The sequence below is a fragment of the Nipponia nippon genome, unplaced genomic scaffold, assembly GCF_047370975.1.
Source record: "Nipponia nippon isolate SJK-2023a ecotype South Korea unplaced genomic scaffold, ASM4737097v1 scaffold_4, whole genome shotgun sequence".
Taxonomy (NCBI): domain Eukaryota; kingdom Metazoa; phylum Chordata; class Aves; order Pelecaniformes; family Threskiornithidae; genus Nipponia; species Nipponia nippon.
Window position 1 is genome coordinate 13453514 of NW_028262358.1, and position 19799 is coordinate 13473312.

The 19799-nt window shown below is 58.4% G+C and overlaps 1 protein-coding gene and 1 long non-coding RNA gene across 6 annotated transcripts; one reads left to right on the top strand and one right to left on the bottom strand.

The window, feature by feature from the left end:
• Positions 1 to 31: 31 nt before the first annotated feature.
• LOC148053123 (uncharacterized) lies at positions 32 to 4173 on the top strand. 2 transcript variants are annotated; one of them, XR_015708175.1, is made up of 3 exons: positions 32 to 2357; positions 3206 to 3407; positions 3659 to 4173. It is a non-coding gene; the product is annotated as an uncharacterized LOC148053123 (long non-coding RNA). The 2 variants fall into 2 exon arrangements; XR_015708174.1 differs by having other exon boundaries at positions 3206 to 4173.
• SRF (serum response factor) lies at positions 4031 to 18893 on the bottom strand. 4 transcript variants are annotated; one of them, XM_087774417.1, is made up of 8 exons: positions 18331 to 18893; positions 16659 to 16925; positions 10992 to 11253; positions 10469 to 10648; positions 8694 to 8813; positions 7786 to 7977; positions 7180 to 7256; positions 4031 to 6910 (listed from the first exon to the last, which is right to left on the bottom strand). In XM_087774417.1, exons 1-8 carry the CDS (start codon positions 18781 to 18783, stop codon positions 6815 to 6817), a joined length of 1647 nt encoding a protein of 548 aa, XP_087630543.1. In that variant the 5' UTR covers positions 18784 to 18893; the 3' UTR covers positions 4031 to 6814. The 4 variants fall into 4 exon arrangements, with proteins under 4 accessions (XP_087630543.1, XP_087630542.1, XP_087630545.1 ...); XM_087774416.1 differs by having other exon boundaries at positions 7786 to 7993; XM_087774419.1 differs by lacking the exon at positions 10469 to 10648.
• Between the last annotated feature and the right edge of the window lie 906 nt (positions 18894 to 19799).

The following is a 19799-nucleotide window of genomic DNA, read 5'->3' on the forward strand; positions in this document are numbered from 1 at the left end:
CCACTACGGGTGGCGGCGAGGGCTACGAGACCTCGCGGGAGGGGCGGTTGCGCGCTCCGCCCCCGCGTTCCGCTGGCGCCGCGGCCCGGCCGCCTCCCGCCGTTCTCGGCGTTTCGGTCGGGCCCCGCAGGCCGCGGGGGTGCGGTGGTGCCCGGCAACACCCAGCCGGGCCGCAGGCGGGTGGCGAGCGGGGCCGGGGGAGGCGGGCCTGGGCTGGCTCCTGAGGGCGGGGGGGGGGGCTGTGTGCGGTGGCGCGCCCCAAGCGTCTGTCACAGGGCTGCTGCCTCCCCCCGAGGCGTGGGTGCGAGGGACAGAAAAACGTGAAAAAACAGAATATCTTCTGATTCTCCCAGCTGGTATTAGACGCGAGGAAAAACTGAGGTTGGGAGCGGGAGGCTGCGGCCGCAGGAGGTGAAGGTGCTTGGGTCGCTGGGCGTTGGTAAGGTTTGTCCGGGGTTAACGGGCTTTGTTAAGGACCGGTGCAGGGTAGGTGGAAGGCAGGCTGAAAGCAGGTAACGTCAGCACTAACGTTATCGCAAACGCGGCGTTGACCAGAAATGACGGCGCAGCAGCTTCAGGCTTGGGGTTCTGGGGTGACTGCAGGCCTGCGCCCCGGCCTCCCTCCGCCCGGCGCGGCGCGCCTCGCTCTCGGCAGGTTTGGGGGCGTGGGGCTGCCCCGTTCTGAGTGTTGCCAGAGAGGCAACCGAAGCCGGTTGCGCACAAGTTTGGCCTGTTTCCAGTTCCTTTCCTGCTCTGGTCTTATGCTGATCTGTAATGCCCATACCGTAAAATCTAAATTCTTAGCCTTTGCCCATATTTCCCTTCCTTGGCAGGCCTCACAGTGGTTAGCTGCGATCCAGTAGGTGCAGGTTTCTATCGGTCTGTTAATGTTTGTTTTAAATTATAAACAAACATGGAAATCAAAGGCTAAGCAGATGAGAGTCTGCTTTCATATTTGATCCTGGAGCAATGTCACATGTGTGCCCAACCTCATGTCTACCCTTGGTACTAATGCAACTGATTAGACAATTTCCATGTTTTACAATAGCAATCAGCAATTAATGGAAACAATATAATCACAATTAACTATAGGCTGGATAAATCAGTGCAGTGCTGCGTCAGCCCGTGGGGACCATCCTCTAAAGCTGTGGCACCCATGGTGGACTGTAAATGTTTGTGTTTCCAAGCCAGCCTCTTGATTTCTCCATTAGCACACGTAACCTCTGTTGATACTATTGATGCTCTCTTTCCGGAATCCTGTGGATGCTCTTGAAATCTCTGTGTTTTCCATTAACGTGTCATTTTCCTTCCCCATTAACTCCCAAGGCATTGTTAAAATTTAGAGGATCGAACTGGTATTTAGTTATATCATGCTTTGCCTTTACAAGTCCCTTCGTCTCCTGTGGAGATAAACACAGTATATTTGCACTAATGAAGGGGAAAATAACTTCCTAAATGCCTCACAACTACATAAAAGCTGATACCACTATTGCTATTTTCCTTTGTTCTTGGCAGCTGTTACTTTGTGCATGTACTGCACCTGCAACGCTGCTGTGTTTAATGTCACAAACCCAAGGTGCTGATAATGCTTTGCAGTGTGAAATGCAGCCTGGCTGGTAACATCAGCTGGCAGCATCCCATAGCCAAAATTGTCACCAACAATAAATGGCAGCGGCCGGATAGGACACAGGCATCTTGTTTGTGACACGGAAAGGTTTTCTGTGGTATTCATATGCCCTGCTTATATCTTGGCTCTGATGGTCTTGTGTCCTGGTTTCAGCTGGGATAGAGTTAGTTTTCTTCTTAGTAGCTGGTAGAGTGCTGTGTTTTGGATTTAGGATGAGAATAATGTTGATGACGCACTGATGTTTTGGTTCTTGCTGAGCAGAGTTTATACCAGTCAAGGACTTTTCAGCTTCTTGTGCTCTGCCAGGTGCATAAGAAGCTGGGAGGGGGCACAGCCAGGACGGCTGACCCAGACTGGCCCAAGGGCTATTCCATACCACATGACGTCATGCTCAGTATATAAGCTGGGGGAAGAAGAAGGAAGGGGGGGGACATTGGGCATGATGGCGTTTGTCTCCCCAGGTAACTGTTATGTGTGATGGAGCCCTGCTTTCCCGAGGATGGCTGAACACCTGCCTGCCCATGGGAAGTAGTGAATGAATTCCTGGCTTTGCTTTGCTTGTGCGCGCGGCTTTTGCTTTACCCATTAAACTGTCTTTATCTCAACCCATGAGTTTTCTCACTTTTACTCTTCCGATTCTCTCCCCCATCCCACCAGGGGGGAGTGAGCGAGCGGCTGTGTGGTGCTTAGTTGCCGGCTGGGGTTAAACCATGACATCTTGATACCATACGTAAGTCATTTATCCTAAAAATAAAGATTATGTCTGTGGTATCTTGCTCCATGTTAGGAGTCTTACATGTCATACACAGATCCCTGAGCACAAGTAACATGGGGTTCCTTGTGCTGATACGGGTTCTGTGGTGCTGAACCACGAGACGTATCTGTGTAGGCATGCTGAACATGGGGCTGGCCGTGGTGTAACCCATAAAAGTGAAGCACCTCCCCTCCCGATGGGGAAAAAAGCCATTTCAGCTGTGTTTTGCTCCTAAGTGCTTTCTGTACAATCCTCCTCTCCTGCTACACTGAGCTATACTTTCTCCAAATTGTACTGTGAGGAATAGTGCAGTCCCTCCACTGCACAGACTTCTATCAGTGCTAAGCTTTCCTTACGTTACACTGGTGTCTGCTCCAGGACCTGATGCTATGTAGTGGCTAGTAGTTGCATTTTTAGCTGGCATACTGTTGACCCAGCAGCACTGATGATTGTAACGAGCCCTTCTCCCTTTGGTTTCTTTCCCACCTTTAAGCACTTTACTGAGCCCCCATGTGCCCTTGAGCTGGCTTCTAGGAGCCTGCGGGCATCTGAGTTTTAAGTAATGCCTCCCCAGTTTGCACTTTGAATATTGCTATATCTTCTCATAGCAGTTTTCTGCAGGGAATTTAACAGTCTTGGTGTTGGGCCTCATAAAGTTAAGCTCCATCCTTAAAAGTAATGGACTTGGAAGAGGGGAGGGGAAACAACCTCATTTTCATTTGAGACCTGGATCAGACACCTGTCAATGTCAGAGGAAGCTGTTCTGCCTGCAGCCTTTCAACTGGTATATTTTAAAGCCCAGTTTGTTCTTTCTCCTTCTCCAGAGGCCCGGGGATGGTACTGCACGTACCAACCACCATGTCTGGATGCTCTGAGACACCAGCTGCGATGACATCTCCCATGATGACGGGGCCTTGGCCAGCACCAGTTATCTGTCAAGTCCCATGCCACATAAACACTACCTTAACAGCAGCATCTTCATACAAAACTTTTATCTACCCTGGAAATACCTGTCACTACTAAAAAGTATCTCTGTCCTCCTTTGGTTTGGGGTAGTTTATCAATATATAAATATATAATCCACCTGGGGCCGGGCCTCAGGATCATCTTTTCTTTGATGGCAATGGCAAAAATTCCTCTTCCTAGGCCTTCGTGATTGCCTAGCTACTCTATAAGCAATGTGGGCTGTTTGTCCTCCCTGTTCTAACTCTTGCGTGAGGTCCTTCTGCTCCTCCCTGTTAACACCCATGAATTAGAACAATTCTTTTCTTTTTCAGAAGTCCCCATTCCTCCTCGTTCCTGGTTTTTATTTCTCTTGACTCGACACCATGCCCTGCTCACCAGCACCGTTCCCAAGCTTTCAGAAGGGACAGCCCTCACAGCCCTGCTGTCCACCGCGGGCCCCCTCGGGCCCACCCGCTGGCTGTGGGTCTCCCAGAGTACAAGTCCAGCTGGTCAGGTCTCACCTGTGCAGGAGGCAGCGGGGACGGAGACTTCTGCAAAGAGCCCCTCTTTGCCACATCATGCCCAGACAGCCCCCCACCCTCCGCAGTACACAAACTGGTGCAGGAACCAGCCTCTGATCCCCATTCATTGGCCCTAAGGTGCGTGTGTCGTCCCTTCCCGCAAAGCACGGCCAAGATCCCAAATCTGTGCACAAAATGATAACATTTATTGAAAGAGTAAGTTTTTTTTAATACAAAAGAAAGCTCTGTACATAGTACTGTGATTACTTCCACATCCTTCCAGAAACACAACCCTGGAAACTGGAGGGAAAAAAAAAAAAAAATAATCCCACACACACTTATGCGTACACACGCGCACACACGCACACACACACACACACAACCCTCAAACCAGTAAAATGAACTAAAAATGTCACCACACAATAAATGCCATTTCATCCCTGATACACAAGTGTTCTTACAAGTCTGCACTTAAATAAAATACACCATTAGCGTTTAACCAGCAGTTGCCTTTGGGGAGCCAGGGAGGGGATGCAGTCAGACACCCTGTAGCGAGCAGGGGCGCTCCTGCCATCCCGGCCCAGCAGCTCTGCTCCACAGTGCTGGCACAAGCAAAGCGGAGCAAAGCCAGGCCACAGTGATGTGCTGGGGCAAAGGACAATGCAAACTCCAACCCCATCTTTCTCCCTGGACAAACTCCGAGGTACCCAGCCTTGTTTTGGAAGCGTCACTGAGCAGCTTTCACACACCTAGCAATGGGGCACGGCACAGCACTCCCACGTGCTCCGAGCTGCGGAGTACGCCTCACTCTTAGAGCAAGGGTACTAAGGGGAGGCAGCACGAAATGTCACCCTCACCAGATGGGCCACCCCACTCCCCACGAGCCCTTCCCAGGCCACATAACAGACCGAGGGCTGAAAGACCGTTCTGGGAGCTCTTTGCACAGGGGGGCTTGGAGGGGACCCCTCCACATCTGTGCACTAAGGAACGGCTGTAGAGGGGGAACTACAGCCCAGAGCATCAGCTAGGAGTTCAGGAGATGCTACCTGCACAGTGAGCAGGGATCAGCCACCACTGGCTGGTCACCACCCAGGGAGGAGTGGGGATGCCCATATCCCTTAGGCAGTCACAGGTAGCATTGCTCCACACCAAGAGCAGTGACAGAACAACCGCAGGTCCCAGGACCAGAGGTGAACAGGGCAGCCATCAGAAAATCCAGCCCATCTCTGGCTCCCAGGCACACTGCAAGCCCCTTGCCCCTGAAGGATGGGTTTCCCACTTTTAGAGACCAGCCACTGTTTCACTTGCCTTCTGCCCGGTAAGCCCAAAATGATGGGTATGGAGTCCTCAGTACAGCTCAGTGGGAAACAAGCATCCCACTTGGTTCAGCTTGATCCCTGGCACATGCTGGTGGGTGGAGAGCGCAGCTTAAACGCTAATGCTGAGGGAACATGTCCAAGATTACAATACAAACTCAAAAGCAAGGCCCCTTTCCTGCCTCCATGCCCACCCACCCCTCTCCCATCCCCCTGGTACAAACCCCATGAAAACTGTACAGGAGCCAAACTTTTATTCCTTAAAGAATTACATAAATACTGAGTTTAACACTTAGAAAAATAAAGTCATTTTCTTTTTTTTTTTTCTTTTTTTTTTCTTTTTTCTCCAAGGCTTCTTTTGTCTTTAACTTAAAAAAAAAAAAAAAGTTACAGTAGCTGCTTCTTCCCCTAAGGATTCAGCAGCTTCTCTCACTTGCTCACTCTCCCTCCAGGGACAGGGCTAGGTAGCAGAGCCATTCACAGCAACTCCCATGCAGGACCAAGCATGCTCCAGCCCTTCTTCCCCAGTCTTCCTGAGCCTGCACAGGCATCACAGCTGCTCCTCCACAGCGCAGCATGGCCTGCAGGTCACCCTGGTGCTCGTAGGAAGAGCCTGCCACCTGCCCAGCAGCTCAGTGCCCCATGGGCTCTTCCCTTTGACACTTGAGTTGTTTCTCCACCTTGCATCAGACACAGAAATTTAGAAAGCGCTGGCTGGAGCTGCAGGGGGATGCGGGAAAGACCCGGCCATGTTCCCCTGGGTGTACGGAGTCCGCAAGCAGTGCGAGGGCTGAGAAGAGAGTGTGGGGCTGGGCCGGCCACAGAGCCCCCCAGGAGCTCTCCAGGGCATAGTCGTGCTCCTGGGCATCCACCGACCGCCTCAGCTGTGCGAGGGCAGCCACCGGGGCAGAGCCAGGCAGGCTGCAAATCTGCCAGGCAGCCCAGCGAGGAGGCACTGAGGGCAGAGGGCTCACTGTAGTGCATACAAGGAGGACGGGGCCACGGGCTACAGGCTGTGCCCTGCCCTCCAGAGGGAGGGCGCGCAGGCCCAACCAGAGATGCACATGCAAGCTGGCCACTCTCCCCTGTCCAGAGCCCAGGGCGAGTTGCTGCGGCCAGGACCTGTCACCCCCACAAAGGCACATTGCTGAGGCCAGCAGCACAGCCTCGGCCCGCTCCGCTCCGAGCTGCGCCCGCAGGACGGCTCTGGGTCTGAGCCGAGCCTCACGCAGAGCAAACACTCATGGGCAAGGTGACTCGGAGCGCCCAGAAGGAGCCAGAGCCTCCAGCTGGGAATGGCCCGCAGTATTTATTTACAGCGCAGAGCAGTCCTCCCCTCAAGAGACAAGTTTCTTTGGCTGGCGTGAGACAAGCACAGCTATTGCAGCATCCAAACGCCCCCAAGCCCTGCACGGCCCCAGCACAGCTCCACCCTAGGTGGGTCCTGCAGCCCCACGCGCATGCCTGTGTGTATGTGTGTGTGTGGGTGGGTGGGTGGGTGCGTGTGTGTGTGTGTGTGCATGTGTGGATGAAGGAAACGTGAAAAGGCAACAATAAATAACTGGTGCAGTCTGTACGAGAAGGAATTGCCGCCAGCCCCGGCACTGGCATGACAAGCCAGGGACAGCACAAGGCCGGCAGCAGAGGCCTCTCAGTCACTCTTGGCGCTGTGTGAGGTGTCCAAGTTGACCACCTGCAGCTCCGTCAGGCTGCTGCCACTGCTGCTCTGCTGCCCGATGACAGCCATCTAGAGAGAAAAGGGAGGAGGAAGCACTGGGGTACAGCATGCCCTGAGACCATGTGTGCCAGCAGCCAGGGTGGCACTGTCCTTTCTGGGCACCTGTTCAAGGAGGGCAAGACTTCCTCACCCAAGAGTGGGTGGCACTGACAGCTTTCCCAGACCTGAGGACTGGCTCTAGCCAAGGGCCTGGGTCTGCCCAGGCCCGCAAAGGATGTGCAGGCAGGGACAAAGCAAGGACACCCCCTGAACACCTGCGAGTACCACTCTGCGCCTACCTGGTGAAGCTGGACAGCTGAGACTGGGATCTGAACGGTGCCTGATGGGGCTGTCAGGAACACTTGGGGAACGCCACCTGCCACAAAGAGAGAGCACAAATGACACCGTCCCTTAAAGAGTGCTCCCCCACGCGTCCTTTCTCTGAGCTCCATGGAGCTTCACAAAGATGAAGATGCCTGTTCACATGCATAGAGGCATCCCAGTAGGGAGCCGCATGTGCTAGTTTTCCAAATGCTGGGAGAAGCAGGCACAAGCCCTCAATCCAAGTCTTGCCTGCATGGCTTCATGCTGCTTTGCCCCCTCATGCAACCACACGTCCTCTCCAGAGCCTCCTAGCTCCCTCCACTGCCTGCCCCATACGCCACCCATCCAAGCAACCCTCACCCTTCTTCCCCAGCAAGCGGCTCAAGCAATCCTTTGCGCAGGACAACGGGGCAATCTAAAAGCACGCATCGAGCATCGCCCTTGCCAGGCCTTTGTACAGCCACTAGGACTGCTTAGAAGAAAATTCTTTGAAATTAATATACAGCACAAATACATGTGAGACAAGAAAAATCAGGGTGTCAGAGCACTTAAGGGAGCACTGACCCAGACAGCTGTCTTACCCTGATCCTGGACCTGGCCGTGGGACACCTGCATCGCTGAGGGCGCCTGTGAGAAAGCGTTGAGGACTGCAAGTCCGCCGTCCGCAAGGCCAGGTGTGGGCGCGTACATCACCGCATGTGGGCTGGGGTACATCATGTGGCCACCCACAGTGGTTGGCACAGACGACGTCATGATGGTCGCCGGGAGGGTCACTGGCACCAGGACAGACTACACGTGAGCCACACGAAAGGAGTCTGCTACATTCAAACGCCTGCTCAGCACCCCTCCCTCAGCCACCCTTGGCATGCTGTCCTGAAGCAGCAGGTGCACGGAGAACCCGTCTTGTTCTCCCAAGCTCCTGGGGAAAAGCCCCAGGGAACAGGCAGGAGAGCTCAAACCTCTCCTTTCATGAGTGAGTATGAGAGGGCAGAAAAGCACAATAGCCAAATATCCCAGGACTGAATTCAACTTGAGATACAAGTTTCCTGATGAAGCTTTATTAAAGCTGTTGAACTGGATTCAGCCTGCATCCAGGCACCTGAACTCAGATTTTGCTGGCAACAGAGGTGTCTTCTGCATATACAGTAAAAATCTCAAGTAGATGTGAGCCAATGCTCACTAAGAAACCACCTGAGAACTGGACAACCTGTTCCCAGCTCCATGCTGCAAGTAAGAGCAGATGATGTATCTGGAGAGGCTCCGAAATCCCTTGTAAGGTGCCCTACGCGTGGCAGCATCTACCTAGATATAGCGTAGCACAGGGGCTGGCAACAGGGATAAATACACCTGGGAAACTGTCAGAAAGACTGGGATAGAGTTGGTCTGAAGACAGATCCTGAGCAGGGAGCAGGCATGAGGTCTATTAGTGTGGGTTGTTATCAGCAGTGGTTAGGAAGACAGAACATGGTTACCGTAACGTCCCAATTACCTGTTCCACTGGAAGAGGTCTGGGTAAGGTCAGTGCTGCTGTCACTAGAGGGAGACGTTTGCTGCGGTGCCTGGTGCACCTGGATCGCCTGGACTGGGACCTGCTGAGCCATGGTACCACCTGGGGAGAGAGAGGAGCCCGTGAGCCTGTGGCTCAGCAGGGATACCAGCACTCTGGGCCATGGGAAAGCCCCCCAGTCCTTCTCTGGCCACACATGGCTCCGCAGCGCAGCTCTGCACTGTGCTGGGGAAGGCTAGCCAAGAGCAGCACGTGGCAGAAACCAGGCCCTGCCCTAAAGAGCAGGCGAAAACCTGCTGTTTCCTGGCACACAGGGGCCAAGGAGGGGTTAGCTGGCCCACAGGGTTCCAGAGAGAAAAGGAAAGGCCACAGCAGCTTTTTTCCAGCTCCCAGGCATGGTTCAGGAGTGTCTGGGGCCCTCCTCACCATTCCTGGCTCCGCCAAGACACGACACAGAAGATGTTGGGAGGAGAGGGCCCAGCACATGCCCCCAGCACTGCCCATGCTCAGCCAGCCCTGCAAGGACCATCTCACCGCAACGAGCAGAACTGCGAGAGCCCAAATGCCCAGGCCAGCTGGGCCCCGCTGCCTTCACACTCTGGAGCCCAGCTCCATCCTCCACAGGGCACTCGGGGAACAGCTATCTCGCTCAGCTTGCGATCTCAAGACATCACAGTGCTCTACACAGGGATTACAGACCACTGGGCCACAAGGCGTGCATCCCAGAGCTGTGGGGGCACGGCCACACAGCCTCCGGCTGAGCCCACCCACTGCAAAGCTCTTCAGCTCCAGAGATGGAGCTCGGCACAGAAAGCTCCCCTCAGGCTCAGGTCCTGTCTCCAGAGGGAAGAGCAAGGGATGCCAGAGAGCAGGAATCACCGGCCACCTCGCTCAGACTGGGCATCTCCCCACGCACCACACCACAGAGACACACGTCTGTTATTCTCTTGGCTCCTCCAGATCACAGGGAAATCCAGTTCCCTCGCATGGGATCACGCTGTCTGCCAGGGCCCACGGGAGCCATAAGGGCTCCAAGAAAGCACGCAAGCTATCAGACTCATCGACTTGGGCACAAACAGGCAGGACGCAAGAAATACTCTCTCTCTCAGTGCTGGTCCTCAGATGATGGCTGCCCCCAAAACAGAGAGCCTAGCCCTGCTCTGAAAATCCATCCAGGAGCTTGTCTAGCCGCAGTATAACACCTGGGGAGCCTTTACTCAGCACAACAAGAAATTCCTGCAAAGGACAATGCACACAAGGCAGCACAGCAGCACCGCTCCCTCCTCTGCTCTGGGTCTCTCCTAATCTATCCTCTGCACCGTGGTTCAGTGACTAACTGCAGATCCAAATACAAAACCAAGGGCAGCTGCTCAGAGCCAAATGCCAGCACTCAAAAAACCATCCACTGGGCATCTGAGCTCCTTCCATCAGTCCTCCTAGCAGCACAGTTCAGCCTCAGCACAGCTGCACCAGGGACCTGTCTCCTCTGCATTTGCTAGTTGCAGGGCAAACCCTGGGGCAGGAGACTGACAACCCACTGCTTCCTTTGGTCTGTATCCCCCAGGATGCTGCTCCTGCCTATGCCAAGCATTCTCTGCCCTGTCTTCCCATCTCTCCCCTTCAGCCACAGCCAGGGTGCCCTGTGCTCTGCCTTCTCTGCGCTCCCACCTCAGTTGGGGGTCAGCTCTCTGACCAGGACCCCCACAGACGCCTCCATCCCCCCACCTCAAGCAAGCGGAGGAGAAGCGAGTGCTGACCTGTCAGCGACACGATCTGCCCTCCAGCTCTGGCAGGGAAGCGGAAGACTGTCTGTTGTGCCTGCTGCAGCTGTCCAGCCGTACCCGTGACCACCTGGCCCTGCTGGCTGGAAAGAGCCAGGGAGTGCGGCTGTAACTGAGTGAGAGGAATGGTAGGGGTCCCCGGAGAAAGGGAAGCACCTGCCGAAAGGAGGGAGAAAGAAAGGCTTTGTCACCACCAGCTCTTTTCACTCCCTCCAGGCTTCTCGGTGCTGCCCTGGGGTCCCAGCTCAGCTCCCTGCCACCACGCCCTTCCCAGCCACAGGGCCAGCTAGCAGCACTCTAAGGAAACAGTCACTACATGACCCTTCTCCAGTCACTGGCCTGGCTGGGTTGGAGCAAGGAATCCCAGCCAGGTTCACCCTACAGCAGCAACCACTCTGCTTCCTCCTGCCACTAGGCCTCCTCTCCTCTGGAGAGGGCAGCAACACACTCCAGGTGCAGAGACGGACGGATGCAGCCCTCAGCCCCTAAAGGCACTGACCTGACATGAGGGTGAAGCTGGTGGGTATTGGCATGAGGCCCCCAGATGTCACTGCACTGGCTCCAGTAGTCTTCAGCACTGTCCCGTTGGCACTGGTGACGGCATTGGGGCTGATGCTGGCAGACACTGGCGCCAGGTAATTAGTGATGGGGAATGACGGGCCACTGCTGACCTGCATGGAGGTTGAGGTGGTGGGGGCTGTCTGGATGGTGGATGTTGTCCCCGGCAGGTTGGTGACAGTGAACGCTGGTTTCAGTGCGTCCTGGGGAAGGAGAGATTGTGACAATTCAGACCAGCCCTTGGATCTGGTCAACATCTGCCCACGAGACCAAACCAGGCTCCATAGGTTGCATCCTCGTGCTAAACCATACCCCCATAGCCTGCTGCCAGCACATGGAGCAGAGCCAGGGTAGCAGAGAGGAGTTGCTTGTACAAACATGAGGAGAGCTGGAAAGAGCTCAGCGTAAACCTTGGATACAAGCCCAGGGCCACACGGGTCCCCTGAGAGACTTCCCTGCAAGACACCAGGGGACGAAGCAACCCTTCCCCTCCCCAGGAGTCCCCATAGCCTCTAGGAAGAGAGCAGCCTCTTCTTGGCACACAACAGGCAAAAACAGTCCTTGCAGGGACAGACGTAAAGGCAAACACACTGTCTCCTGTCAGGAACACACACCACTTCCCTTACGGCAGGAAACACATGGCCAAGAACAAGCCGAGAACTGGCTCTTAAAGGCAGCTGTACACCGAAAGCAGCAAGGGAGAGGTAAGGCCAAACCCGGACACCAGGGAGGCCCAAACCCAGCCCTGACAGCTGCTTTGGCAGACCCTGGAGAATGCCTCCACAAATCTCCTGGAGCAAAGGGGAGAACCTGGCCAGGGGAAGCACCCGTTTGCCAGTCCGCTAGCAAGAGATGGGCAAGAGGCAAACGCTTCCAAGGGACCCCGCATGTTAGCTACAGCCAGCACGCACCATGGTCCTGCAAGGAGCATCAGAGCTCTATGCCTGTCTGAGGACAGCATCACCAGGGAAGCAGAGCACCAGGAGAGAAAGGGCCCTGTGCTGGGCCAATGCTAGCCCGAGATGCTGGCCTCCTAGGTCTGGGAAGGAGGAACGTGTATGCCACGCTGCAGGGCATGTAACACCCCAGTTTCTGCAGCCACAAAGCATGTGGCTGGATGTGGCTTGGATCTGCAGGAACCAACCAAGCCCAGCATGATCCCGGCTGCCCCTGGCAGTCACACTTCACCTAACATACCTCCTTCCCCCAAATCCCCTTCTGGATACCCACGGTCTCCGTGGCTCCTCTCCTGCCCTGCTCAGCTGGCCAAGAGCAGACTGCAAATACACTGCTCCACAGGAGACCATGCCACCCACCACACGGGACCTGCTGTCCCCGTGCCCTGCCACGGCTGCCGGCACGCCTGGGAAGAGTTAAGGCTGCCACACTCCCACCCCTCCCGCTGAAGGCTGGTGGGCCCAGCTCTCCCACGTGCTAAGCCTTGTTCCCAGCTTGTCAAGCTGCCAGGAACGAGGAATTCACAGCTCAACGAACAGCTAAAAAAGGGAAGGCAGCCCATTTTGGACAGGGGGAGCCAATCCTGGGCACTCAGCCGTGCCCCAGGGCCTGGGGAGGGAGGAGAGTAACGCCCCTCCGCTTTGGCACCGCAGTCCCTGAAGTCCGAATTAGAAGAGGCACGTGATAACAGAGCGGAGCCCAGCAGAGGCACTTTCCATTAGCTCAACCACAAACTCCTGCCAGCCCACATGGGACGTGGAGGCTGTGGGCACCCTCCCCACATGGGTGACAGGGCAGAGCTCCCCCCAGCCCACTAGGCCATGGGAGCCATAGCAGAGCAGGGCGGGTCTTGCTCCCAGCTGGAAAAGCCAGGCTCCCTCATCCCCAGGCATAGCCCTGAAGCCATACACCCCTGAGCTATAATCCCCAAGCAGCCAGGGCACTTAGCATCCCCCCACATTCCCTACTCTCAGGGCTGGAGGAGGCATCCCAAAAGATTTACAGCACCCTACTCGGGGGATTCCCAGGACTCCCTAGAAGCACTAGGGCAAACCTCAGTATGATCAGAAAAAAGGTGCTTGGGAAGGATTCTGTGCTGGCAGGCTCAAAATATGCATGCCCCATCTCTGCCCTCCCTACTCTGCCACAGGTGAGACTCAGATTCCTCCCATCTTTGCTGTGTTTCTCTTGGGCTGCAGCAATAGCTCCCAGTACAGAAAGAGAGCTGGGAGACACCTTGGGATTGGACACCCGTTGCCTTCTCCCCATGCCTGCCTGGGATGCCTCAGAGCCCCTGGGCACCTCCGCTCCCCCCAGCACCCTGCAAAGCCTAGACTACATGCTCGAGGCCAGCCTTCAACAGGAGCCAAGTCATGGGTCACCTTCAGCAGAGACTACCCAAGGGGCCATGGACAAGCCCTGAGGCAGCACAGCAGCCCTGAAGGCCCTTCCCTTCCTGACCCAGCTGCACATCCATTCCCCACCATAGCTCACTGCAAACTTCAGTTTGCAGAGCAGTGCCTGGGGAATCAACATGCAGCAGAGAGGTGCAGCACAGCAGCAGGAGATGTCTGCACAGACCCACGCCACTCTGCATACTTGATAAACGCTATAGAGCATGAGCGGATCACAGGGCATGGCCCAGGCCACCTGATGCCCATCCCGGACCATAGTAGGGTCTCGGGGACAGAAACAATCCCACTCTGCAGCTTCTGGGGGCTGCGTGGGACAATGCTGCTCAGCATGGCCCAGACCCCCCAGCCAGCATTATTATGCAGATATTGCAGGACATCCGGCCTTGGAGGTACATGGGAAATCCCCATCTGGTCTCCAACACCTGGTCTGCATTCCAGATGAGGCAGAAAGTCCCACCTTTCCCTCACCCCAAAAAGAGATGACCAGATCAGGGCTACTCCCATGCTCTCACCCCAATCTAGAGCCCCTGAGCTTCCTCCAAAATCCCCTCTCCCACATAACCCCACCCAGAAGAGTACATGAGGGCAGTGTGCCCTTTGGGGCCCACAAAAGGTCGGACAGGTCAATGCACGACAGTATCATCGTGAGCGTATAGCTGCTGTCTTGAAAGCATAGCATGGCCCGGTCCCAGCTGCAGTCCGAGCTCAGCTCCATGGCAGGGAGTTTGGGTTTGGCACAGCAGGAGGATCTCATCACTGCTGCTGGCTGTAGTGCAAAGGAATACCAGCAGGCTGCTGACTGCAGGTAACAGCCTGGCTGCATTGCTCCCTCCTCTGCTGCAGCAGCTGAACACAAGCAGGTTTTGTCCATACAGAGGTCCAGGAAGCAGAGTTCAGAGGAAGGCCAGGGAGCAACTGCCCAGCCCTCTCAGAGCATCCGATGTGGCTGGACCTGACAGTCCAGGCGCTAAATTTCCTGCCACCTCCTCTAACGAGGCACCCGTAACCCAGCCCTGCGTACCACCCACCCCTCGGCAAGGACGCCAGCCACCCAGCACGGCCCATCCACAGGCTCCCTTCGTCCTCAGAGGGCTTCTTTGTCTATCTGAACTGGGCTGATCTCTGCCAGAGCACCAAACCAGGCTTCCAGCCCTGCAGAAGGCACAGGAGAACTGGGAAGAGTCAGGGTGGGGACTGTCCCCAGCCCCAGGGCTTGCTGTGACGAGAACCCTTAGCAGGCCAGGTGTGAGTTTAGCCAGAATGCCAAGCAGAAGACAGGGCCACAGGGCTCCTCCAGCCCCACACCAAATGCTGGCTGGGGCCACAAGGCACCCCACACCAAGCATTACCACTCATGGGTACTGGGATGGAGCTTGCAGGGCACTAAGTGGGGGCTGCATTAGAAAGCGGGCAGAGAGAAGCTGTGTTAAGAAGATCTCTGCAGAGTAACTGCACCCCCAGAGCACGCTTCCTTTGGAGCCATGTAGCTGTATTTCCAAGGAAAATCTTAAGGGACATGATGTGGACAAGCCCCATGCCAGGGACAGGTCAGCTGCCATGCACAGCGCTTCCCGCGCCTCCAAATTACTCCAGGCACAGGTAATTTGACTCATTACAAAATGCCCGCAGGACTTGCCTTTTCATCCAGGAGAAGGCCAAGAGACACAAGTCCTTACAAACACAGGCTGCACAAGGGAGAAATTGCTGGCAACAGTGGGCTCCTCTGCCTACTGGCAAGGGCTGGCACAGCTCACACTAGGAACCAGAGGCACCCAGGGGAGTCACGCCAGGCTGGGACAGCCAGGGCTGTGCTGGGCTCCCATCAGCAGGAAGCCTTCCTAGGGACTCTTCTGGGCTCCAGCACAGAGCTCTCCAGCCAGCAACACCTTGGCCCACCACAGCTCCTCTGCCTGCAGGGATGTCTGGGACTGCTGATATTTCGCAGGACTCAGCAGTGAGAAGTTTTTCCTTGGTGCAGCACTGCACACATGTGGGGAAGAGGGCATGGAGGAATCATGGCTGCCGGGTACCCAGCAGCACTGTGACCAGCGCTGTTGGGCTGCCACAGGACACAAACACACAGCTGAACACCCCGGCAGCCCCAGACAACATGCTGGGCACGTCTCAGGGCTGCACTCACTGCCTTTGGGATTACAGCACAGAAATCTCAAACACCCTTCTTCAGGTTCTGTCTGCTTAACATTTAGCGGCTACTGTATGGCAAGGATGCTGCTGTGGCTTGCGTACAGCTGGCTGGAGGGCTCCTAGAGCAAGACCACGGTTCATCTGGGAGGATGCTTTTGCAGCAAGCCCAGTACCCAAGCCACGAGCACAGGTACAGCAAAGCTGCAGCAACTCGCAGCACTCAACGGCACTCCACGCGGGCCCGGGAAGCTGTGGCACAACCCCCAGTTCAGCATGTCGTTCCAGCCTTGCGCCACAAACTCCCCCACCTCCCACCTCCAAGCGCCTGCGGACCCGAGCACCAGCCTGCAAAGGAAGCAGCAGGGATACGGGAGCCAGCTTTCTCACAACAGCTCCGAGGAACAGCACCACAGGATGCAGGGGCAAGACAGGGCCCTCCCAGCAGAAAAGGGTCATTGCCTGACTGCACCCACGGACATGCCCTCTGCAGCACCCTGGGTGAGAGGCCACAAGTAACACCGGCAGGCAAGGGCCGGCACCAGCAGGGACACCGGGCAGGGAGCAGAAACGGTCCGTCCAGCCAAATGTTTCCATTCCCCATGTCCTCCCTGCCCCCTTCCAAAACAGCACCAAAGCAAGAGACAGCTGCAGCTTATAAGGAATGTGAGGGGCCCTGCCAGGGACTCTGGCGAGGGAAACCAGGCCTTATAAGGCCATGGAGGCAGAATCAAATTTTTATCAATGAGTGCAAGAGCATGGAGACGCCCGGGGAGAGATAACAGCGCTGAGAGCTGGCCAGGGGGGTGGGCTGGGCCAGCGGGGAGCCCCACTGCAGAGGCCAGGGCCAGGACACCTGCCACCCACCTCCCTCCCTCTCCGAATCACCACTACCGCCAGCCAAGAGAAGGAGCCAGCCCTGAGAGGCCACGGCACAAGCTCACTGGAGTCGCAGCAAAAGGGGACCCGTCCTCAGCTTCCCAAGCTACTATTCAAGGAGGGCTGGGGACGATCAGGGCTCCCAGCACAGCCCCACGAGCACAGCCCGTGCCCCCCAGGGTGCCCAGGCGTGCGGCCAAGCACAGGAACGTTACCTTGGTCTCCCCGCTGCTATCTGACTCGGACACCTGGTAGGTGAGGTCCGTCTCCTCAAAGCCCGTGGCGCTCATGCGCTGGTCAGTGGTTGGGTCCGAGCGCGGGGGCGAGTCTGGGGAATTGAGGCACGTCTGGATCAACGCCTTCCCCGTCTCACTGGTGATCATGGGCTGCAGCTTCCGCGTGGCAAACGTGTACACATGGCCCGTCTCACTGGCCACCAGCAGCAGGACTTGAGTGCCAGTCAGCGTGGAAAGCTCGTAGGCCTGCCAGCAGCACAAGGGAAGAGCAGGGGGTCACAGGCAGCACGGACACATACAGTGCAGGACAAGAGTCCCCAGCACGTCCCTGCACTCCCAGCACAGTCCTCCTTTTGGTCACACCAGCTCCAGCTCCCTGTCACCCCAGAGGAGCTGTGGCATCTAAAACCAACTCAAGGTTGGTTCCCTGCAGGTTGGGGTGCCCCATGCTGCATCCCCATCTCCTTTAGCATGCCCTTAGGGGATGTGCATGCCAAGAGGCCACAAGAAAAGAGCAGTCCCCTCAGGAGAGTAGCCTAAGGAGACGGGGACACTGGGCTGTCCCCATTCTGGAAATCCCACCTGCTTTTCCAGACACGTCTACCTCTGCTGAGCCATGTGAGAGGATGCTACTCAGCCCACGTGTCTCTGCTACCTCCTTCCCCTCACTGACACCCCAGCCGGGCTGGGACCCAGATTCCCCTCTCAGTCTTCACAGTCCAGAGCTGCACCCAAACACCCCTGCAGTGAGGCTACCATCCTCCAGGATTGACCTGTGGGCTAGGAAGAACACTCTTCGTACGCCATCACGGCACACTCGGTGGTCTCGCACAAGCTGCCACGGAGAGGATGGCCTCATTCTGCATCCTGTGCAGCCAGGACGAGCCCAGCAGCACCCCACAACCATTCCCGCCTTCCCAGGGCGCCCGAAGCCCAGCTCAGCCGGGATGCAGCGCTGTCCGGTTGTTCAGAGGATGCTATGAGCACCGGCAGGGATGCAGAGAAGCCAGCAGCATCCAACCGCACGCAAAATCCCCCAAGTTTCGGATCTGCCTTTGCCCAACGGCTCCAGCCGCCAGGAACCACGGAGAGGACTCTGGACCGACCGAGCCGCGGCGCTGGCCCCTTCCGCGGCCGAGGGAGCCAGCCCTGCGGGGGCCTCGGCGGGTCAGGGCAGCCCTGCCGTGCCACAGGACCGGGGCAGCAGCCGGCACCGACTCGCGGAGAGCGGCCCCGAGGGCTCCCGGGGCGCCGGTCAGCTGCGGCCGGGGGCCGGAGGCTGCACCGGGACGGGCCGCACCGGCCGGCTGGGGACCGCCGGGCGCAGCCGGCATCCCCCGGTCCCGGGGCTGCGCGACCGCCCTGCCCGGCTGCCCCGGGTCCCTGCCCGGAGCTCCGCGGAGGCCAGGGACCGGCCGCAGGCGGCGACCGGCCCCGCCGGCGGCTCCCACGCAGCCCCCCGGAAGGAGCTGGTGCCGGGCCACCCCCCCGCGGGACCGGGAAGCCGCCGCCGTTTCCGGGCACGGCCCCGCCGGCCGGCTCCCCGCTCGGCCCGGCCGCGCAGCGCCCGGGGGCCACGGGCCGGGGACGGGCGGGTGCCAGCCGCCGCCCCCGGCCGCCCCCCGCCCCGGCCGGAGCCCCGGGGCCGCACCTTCTTCATGATGCCGGTCTTCCTCTTGCTGAAGGTGGTGTAGCGCCGCAGCTTGTTGTCGATGAACTCCATCTTGATCTTCACCCGGCCCCGCGTCTTCTTCCCGGGCTTGGCGCCGCTCACGGCCCCGCCGCCCCCGCCGACGCCGTAGGCGGCCGCCGCCGCTCCCGCCGCGGGCCCCGCCGCCGCCGCCGCCGCCGCCGCCTCGGCCAGGCCACGCTTCACGCCGCGCCGCTCGCCGCCCAGCTCCTCCTCCTCGGCCGACTCCGAGTCGCCCTCGCTGCCGCTGTACAGCGCCTCCCGCTCCAGGCGGCCCCCGGGCGGCCCCGCCGCCGCCGCCGCCCCGCCGCCGTTCGCCCCACGCGGCGCCGGCACCGACGACCGGCCCAGCCCCGAGCCGCGGGCCAGCGCGGCGGCGGCGCCGTTCCCGGCCCCGGCCTGGCTCGGCAACATCGCGGCGGCGAGCGCGGGTCGGGTCGGGTCGGGTCAGGCCGGCCCCGCCATGGCCCCGCCGCCCGCTCCGCGCTCACGGCCCCGCTCCGCCGCCGCCCCCGCCGCGCCGCGCCGCCCCCATATAAAGCGATACAATGTTGCCTTTTATGGCGAAGGCGCTCCTTATATGGGGCGAGCCGGCGCCCCGCCGGGAGGCGCCACCCCATTGGCCAGCGGCCGCCAAGCGCCGGCGCCCATTGGCCGGCGGCTGGCGTTTGATTTGCATACGTTCCGACTGCGCTCGCGTCACTCCCAGATTGAAACACGCAGGGAGGCTCTTAAAGGAGCAGCGCGCCCAGGCGCACGGACGGGGCGGGCCGGTCGGCCGGCGGCGAGGAGCACCGGGGGCGTTACGCCGCCGCGGACGGGGCGGCCCGGCGGAGACGCCCGCTCCTCCAGCTCTCGCTCCCCCGTCCCCGCTGCCAGCTCCCGGCACCCGCGTCCCCGCAGGGTTCACGCACCACGTGGCTGAGACCCCCCGCCCTGCCCTGCCCTCAGCCCCGGCCTCGCCGTCCGCAGGGCGCAGGCGGGGTGAGCTCCGCACCGCCGCCACCGCCACCCTGCCCGACTCCCACTGATGCCACCAGGCAGCCCTCCACCCCGACTGTTCCCGCGCCCCGCAGGCGACAAGGGTGCCGCCCGCTTGTCTCCGGTGGCCGCAGGGCCTGCCTAGGGTGAGGAGGGGGGGCTGCAGGGGCACTGAGAGGGTCTGGGGGCCACATGGGCTCAAGGGCGCGCAGGGCGCAGGACTGGGCAGGTATGACCAAAACACACATTGCCCAAGCACAAGTTGGCCACTGGTCAGAAGAAAAAGGGGCTCCATTTAACAGGATGGGCCACAGCTACCTTCGGGTCCACAGGAGGAGAGAATGGGGTCCCGTACCACAGCCATCCAAGGGTAGGACAGACCGCCGGTACGCCTCTCCCCTGGGAGATGGCCGGGCTGGCCTCAGGACAGCTCAGAGGGTTCCTAGCGG